This window comes from Notothenia coriiceps, unplaced genomic scaffold (assembly GCF_000735185.1).
Source record: "Notothenia coriiceps isolate Sejong01 unplaced genomic scaffold, NC01 NC01_scaffold00029148, whole genome shotgun sequence".
NCBI lineage: Eukaryota > Metazoa > Chordata > Actinopteri > Perciformes > Nototheniidae > Notothenia > Notothenia coriiceps.
The window spans coordinates 1-6741 of NW_011361849.1; the positions used below are offsets into that span (position 1 = coordinate 1).

The 6741-nt window shown below is 38.6% G+C and overlaps 2 protein-coding genes across 2 annotated transcripts in view; one reads left to right on the forward strand and one right to left on the reverse strand.

Annotated features, from left to right (window-relative positions):
* Positions 1-1103: 1103 nt before the first annotated feature.
* LOC104958605 (nodal homolog) lies at positions 1104-2689 on the reverse strand. The gene is made up of 3 exons (XM_010786349.1): positions 2473-2689; positions 1368-2119; positions 1104-1256 (listed from the first exon to the last, which is right to left on the reverse strand). Exons 1-3 carry the CDS (start codon positions 2687-2689, stop codon positions 1104-1106), a joined length of 1122 nt encoding a protein of 373 aa, XP_010784651.1.
* A 2808-nt stretch (positions 2690-5497) lies between these two features.
* LOC104958604 (low-density lipoprotein receptor-like) overlaps positions 5498-6741 on the forward strand; it is a gene marked incomplete at its 3' end in the record, with an annotated part of 8921 nt that continues 7677 nt past the window's right edge. Inside the window, exons 1-2 of the mRNA XM_010786347.1 lie at positions 5498-5593; positions 6308-6430. Of these exons, the coding sequence (XP_010784649.1) occupies positions 5539-5593; positions 6308-6430 (178 nt within the window). The remainder of the gene's footprint in view (positions 5594-6307; positions 6431-6741) is intronic.

Here is a 6741-nt window from a genome sequence, read left to right on the forward strand (position 1 = left end):
TTAATACCGTTAGTTACTTTACAGAATTTGATAAATGATGTGAAATATAACCAACTCTTAAATCAGACTTGAGTTACACCTGGAGTAAATTCACAAGCTACCTGCAGTATACAAAGTCATTCAAACTAGCTGCCAGCTTTGATAACACTTTAATGCATCAATAATTATAATAATATAAAATATGTTATTCTGAAATGTTTACTTTTGGTACTTTTAGTATATTTTGATGCTTATACTTTTGTACTTTTTCTTGAGTAACATTTTGAATGCAGGACTTTTACTTGTAAGAGTATACACTCTGGTACTTATACTTTTACTAAGTACAAGATCTGAGTATTTCTCCCATCTCTGCTGTTTGAAAAGTTTATTTGTAAAACTACTTCCTGGAAACCAGTCTTTATATTCGAACACTCAAATGCCTGCTGTGCCTCATAGCATAGCAACCCTACAAAGTTAGAGGAAATTAGCCACTTTTATGCTCTTGTAAAAACCCTTAAATAAAAACCATCACACACTTTGTTCTGATGAGAAATAATTTATTGTATTAGTGTACACTTTAAACATACAAGGATCCATGTGACCCGACATCTCAATAAAGTTAAAAGCGCTTCAACCATTCTGAAATTTTTTATTTCAATGGCATTAAACATTTCAGTCTTAAATAAAAAAAAGAAGAGTTTGTACATAAGACCTGTACAACTACTGTTAGACTTTTCTATAGTGCTTTAGTTAATGACCATGTTTACATTATGTTTCATCTTACTGGATCCATACATTACCATAATCAACCCCTCTAAACTTCAATTCATCCATTTTCAATCCAAGGTAAAACTAAGGTCCCCTGATATTTACAAAAAACTACAAATAATTTACAACTCTTGATTTTACAAATCCATTATTTCGAGATGTGTCCAGGATAAAGCTTGTCCCTTCCTTCCTGCCAGCTGCCTCTGCCCCAGTGTCAGACTGGACTTCTGTAAAGTCCCTGCGATCCTCCGTCCACTGTGTGTCTCTGAGTGGCTCAGTTTTAGTGTTGAAGACTTTTCTGGGCCTTCTGCTCGATTCTATTTCACCTTTATCCAAAAGGTTTTCAGGTATTTCTTTCAGTGGCAGCCGCACTCCTCCACCACCATGTTCTCGTGATGCCTCATGACCATCTCCCCCGCCTCGTAGTACAGCATGGAGAGCGGTCCCAGGTGTGTCGGCACACAGGACAGACACGGCACCTTGTCTGGGCGGTGGAGCTTCAGAAGGCTCTGGAAAGATAAAGAGGTACAATGATGGATTAGACAACATGTAGGGTATTATTGGTAAACCTCATTACTGGAAACACTATACAAAAAGAGAGGTCTTAAACTCAGTCTTACCTGCATGTACGCATGGTTGGTTGGAGTGAAGGTCTCGTCCACTGGGTTGGGGCAGCTCCCCTCACAGCGGTAAGCGGTGTACTGTTTGGGATAGACGATCCACTCGCTCCAGCCGATCTTCTCAAAGTCCACCACCATGTCCACCCTCCTGCAGAGAGGACCCTTCTCCTCCTCCTCTGTGGGCTTGCTGACGGGGGCCGAATCAGCCACTCCCTTCCTCTGGTGCTGGGTGTGCTGGTGCCTGTTGGCCCTGCGGCTCCTCGGCTTGGAACCAGAGCCAGGGGCCACTCTGTCCCGGTCAAAGCTGACGTACTTGGAGTGCTCTGCTGTGCGGATGAGTGTTGGCATGCGCTTGTTGTTCAGGTTCTGCCTTGAGAAGACCACCATCATGACCCGGTCAGCAGTAAGGTGTTGGACTCTCTCCTGCTCTTCCTCCTCCTCTTCCTCCTGTGTGGTGTGCTCCTGCTGCAGCCAGCGACTGAGCACCCCCGTCATGTTGACCACCTTCCAGGAGGAGAGGGATACCGTGGCACCGGGGTGAGCTTTCAGGCGGCCCAGGAACATCCTGTTCTCTGAGCAGTGCGTGCCGGAGCAGCGCCCCCTGTGTGAGTGGTAGACGTCCACTGAGGCTCGGGGAGACTCGGTGAAGGCGGACAGGCGGATGCGAAGTTCTGCCAGCTGGACGTTGTCGCTCGCAGACATGGAGGACAGGTCAAAGGTAACGGACCACCTTTTGCCAATCTGCTCGCAGCCTGAAATAAATAAGAGTAAAAAAAACGTGTTAAAATCTTCCATCACTTAAACAATAGAATGCATTTCATTACATTTGGGACTGCAAAAACAATGTCCAATTTCTCATTCAGTATGTAAACATGTGATGATTTGACAGCTTGTATTCCTTATAAGGGAACTGCAAGCATGCTAAAACACATTCATCATTTTTTGATGAGGCAAATGATTAAATTAAGGGGAAAATAATACAGGTATCAAAAGGAACTGTATTTCTTAAATATATGTTTTTTAAAGAACAACATAAATCCCACATGCACAATATGCCATAGAAAAACTGTACATGATATTAATCTGATTTATGATGAAAACTCACCTTTAGCGACCAGGCTGATGACAGAGTCGGAGTCCTGCATGGCAGGGTCCTCGGTCATCGTGTGGCTCAGGCTGTTGGCCAGGGTCTTGGCCCGCTCCTCGGTCAGCACGGTCCGGTATAACTGCATCATGTAGAATGGCAGCCTGCTGCTCTGCTTCGTCTGCAGGATGCGCTTGGAGCCGCCACTCATCCCTCGGAGCAGTGCGTCAGGGTGCATCCCGGGGAAAGGCTGTGCGCCGAGACACACAACCAAATCCACTAGAAGAAGAAGCGCAAAAGAAAAATCCATAGGTCCCTTCATAATTCCTTAGTGTGATGTTGTCTCTTCCACGGGTAGATCCCAAATGCTCCAGGTGAGATGCTGAGGCCAGGATTTATAGTCCCACCCCTTTCTCCTGACGGTCTTTGAAGAGCTGTCAATCCGGAGGGCGTGTTTGATCCAGGGGGCGCTCAAAGACTTAATGTTACATGGGTCGTTGTGTATCGAAACCAATTGCCTGTGTAGTGGTAAAAGTGTAAAATGGCACCACTCTGACTGTTGTTGTTTTGGGTTAAAGATCCCTTTGATAAGAAGGCATGACAATAATATCAGTTAAAGAGATTACGAGCTGCATGCGATGTGATTAATTGGTTCGTAACATGGGAGTTAATCAGAATGTTAAACTTACCATCAATATTTGACAGAAGTTAATGGAGATTTCATTTTCATTTTGCATTTACAATATTGCTAAACTTTTTTATAAAGGCTTATTTGCCATATATTTTGAAAAAGTAACCATTACTTGTTGGCATAGTTAGTATGTTTACGAACGAAGTTCAATTATATGTATTGGATAATTACTTTAAATATGTAGTTAATAATTATAAACAAATACAATAACCAGAAATATTCAACAAAGACGCTATTTAGAGATAAATCTAGTGCTTCTGCTGATGTGTGAAATATGTTCCCTCGCCAATTTTGTGGAAATCTTATCTTATTCGTTGGTTTTATTGAATTTCTTTGAATGCTTATTTGTTGTGTTTATTTTTAAACTAAAGATTAAAATGTTTTATCTAAAGACCTATAATAACAACAATTATAAAATCATTTATATTGATATTGAAACTGGGCAGGAGGATGTGTGATCATTCTCAACATGTAAAATGTATACATATAAAAACTAAAGATGAATACAAAATAAGCCAAATATCACCACATTATACATTTATCTCAAATACATGGGTTTTTATACTACACATATGTTCAGATGAGCTGTAATAATCCACAATTTTGGACAACTTCAAAAAAAGATGTAATACAGCAATTTCAGGTGTATAATGTGCCATGATAAGTGACAGCAGCATCTTCAAAGGAACATTAATGTGTTGGACATGGCAGATAATCGTTGCCCATTCATAAGTCAAACTGCATACTTGAGCTCAAAGGAAAGCAGAACGTGTTGATAACAAACTACAAAGCCTTGATGAGCATATGAACTTGAAAAGAACCAAATAAATGCCATTAGTGCCATACGTCTTGTTCTATGAAAGTTCTTAATTGACACGACATGAAAACAACTTTGTTTTAAACAATGTATTGCACGTTTGGAGCCAGAGTGTAACAAAAGTGTAAAACATTAGTACAAAATCAACTGTAGCATGTTCACTACAACGAAAACCAAACTTAAAACGATGTGTGTTGCTTAACGGTGTGGAAAGTAACTTTATTTAATTAGGAACTGTAAGTCCATTCAAGTAAAGAACAATTTCGAGTTACTTTTAAGAGGTATACTTCACCTGAATATTTCCATTCTTATGCTTCAAAAACTTCTAATCCACTATAAGTATTTGACAACAATAGATTCGTTTTTAGATTTACATTATTAATACATACATTATTATAATATTAGGCTTCTCATCAGAATAAAAAATAGCCGAACTGGGACAATATTTACAAGCTGCAGCTATACATTATAATCTTGAGACAAATGTACTTTTAGTTACATTATGTGTCCTTAAATAAATTGTTGAATGAACTTGTATTCTGTTGTATAGTTACTTTTACTTGAGTAAACTTTCTTTGTTATGAGGTTAAATCTATTACAGCTGTTATAAGAAAGATCATTTGAAACGCTTTTAATGTTTTATATCCTTATAATCTTGATACTTGTTGTAGTTATACATTTATCTGGCAAACCCTGTCCTGCATAACTGATTTTTTAGTTTAACTTATGGACACAGTTTTACCTCAAGATAAGGTACCAATACACGAATAGTTTACGTTCAATCGTTCTGTGCATACAAGGCAAATGCTATCCAAAATGCCCACGGCTTTATCGCATCACAGAGAGCACTTCAAGAGGGAATAACCGAATAACACAAGTAGCAATGCACTGCTCCGAAAATGTATATTTAGGCGAGTTCAGTTGTAAGTGTCAACCTACTTCAAAAGTCAGTGACTTCAGACACTCTATCTGATCGTTGCCCATCATTGGTCAAGGGGACTTTATGCTAAGTACAAAGCTTTGATTATTTTAAAACCGTTTTTAGTGTAAACACGCTAAACCTTTCCAACACTCACATCACTGGAAGTAAGTGTAAGCCATTGGACAAAAGGCAGCACATGAACAGCTCGCTCTCTTTCAAATGAAACCACATTAAACAGATTTACCTGCTAAATTATCTAAACTCTAACTTTCCAAACCTTTAATTAGCCTATACCAAATCTGAGGTGTGTGGTGAAAATTCCTTAGAAGTTATCGCATGTCGTTTTATTGAAATTACCTTTATTTAATTAATGTAGACTTGTGCTTGTTTGGAATAGCCTACGACAACATTTTTAAATAGCCTAAATGAACAAACATAAATATATATAGATTTCCAAACCGGTTTAAGTAACCACAAAGTAAATCAATGACTTGTGTTGATCATGTGCGTTTTGTGGTAAATGTTTTATAGCCTACAACGTATTTATTTGTGTGTAAACGGAAGTGAATATCGCACGCGCACCTGCAGTAGGTGAAGCTGATTAAAGCATTTCCTCTCAGGTGAGGTTGTTTCTCACGACGAGCCGCGTGGGCCATCATGGACTTTCGACACTTAATTTGCTCAATCCTGGCAATTCTGAGCATTTCCCAAGGTAAGAAACATTATATTCGGTTTAAGGCATTATACCCATTAAGTGTTGCTATTAAGCCAGTTTGTTGGCCTACAGTACATGTCAATTAACACTCAAGCACGTTTCCACAAGTTCTTCAATGTCAGCCTAAACACGAGCAAGGTAATTTCGCGTACATTTCTGCACCCCATTGGCTCAGAGATAAAATATTTTTTTGGAATGCCAGTTAATCTGTTTTTGTTCATGCGTTTTTATAATACAAATGTTCCTCTGTTTCTTTTACTTTTTGTGTAACGTTTGGGTAAAAACAATGTATCAGTTGGTGGAAATAGGTAGTTATATTTATCAAAAATATACCCATGCTGTTTTAGCTAGCTTTCCTTTAACATCAATTTGAAGATGTGAAAGCAGTGCGCATTATATGTATCCTTCTGTTTGCTCAATCGACCTTTTGTGCCGAGTTTAGACCTCCTCGGTTTATCAAAGGTTTTTCCTTTACTGAAATACTGACTTGGTGTGAGTTTGCCAGTGGCTTTTGTTGCCCACATTAAGTCATTGTAAAAGCAATTCACCAATCATTTACAATTCAGTTTGAATTTGGCTTAATTTTTAAAAATCCTGATCTGAAAAGGGAGGGGTGTAATTTTAGATCCATTGCACAATTCATCCAGTGAATTACTGGAAAACTCCAGTGAAAGCCAGAAATATTTCCTAAGCCTTCTTGAATGTTTATAGGACAAATGTTGGGATGCAGACCAGACCAGTGGCGGTGTGACGATGGAAACTGTATGCCGAATATCTGGCGATGTGATGGAAGTGGAGACTGTCTGGATGGATCTGATGAAATGGATTGCAATGGTAGATTCACTATCCTTATTCCTGTGCAAAACAACTGTTCTTTACAATAATACATTATTCAAATTGGATGATTGCTTTATTATTTTTCATAGTTTGTTTAGGAGTCTGAAATGGTTAACACAATATTCTACAGGGCAGATATTTTTAATAGATTCACCAGAATAGCTAAATCTTCTTTTTATTTTAAATATGCTTCATAATAATGACAAAAACCAAGTGATGTTTCAGTCAGTACGAAATAAAAATAATGTTGAAAACTTTTTTACCTAAAGATAAAATGCTGGTAGACTGAAAGAGAAACTATTCCCCCC

What these genes read in the sequence shown, in the direction of transcription:
- LOC104958605 (XM_010786349.1), bottom strand. Translation starts at nt 2,689, where the DNA reads ATGCACCCTGACGCACTGCTCCGAGGGATGAGTGGCGGCTCCAAGCGC. An exon ending in CATCAGCCTGGTCGCTAAAG is followed by an intron (nt 2,120 to 2,472) that starts GTGAGTTTTCAT and finishes TATTTATTTCAG; the next exon opens with GCTGCGAGCAGATTGGCAAA. An exon ending in CCAACCATGCGTACATGCAG is followed by an intron (nt 1,257 to 1,367) that starts GTAAGACTGAGT and finishes TTATCTTTCCAG; the next exon opens with AGCCTTCTGAAGCTCCACCG.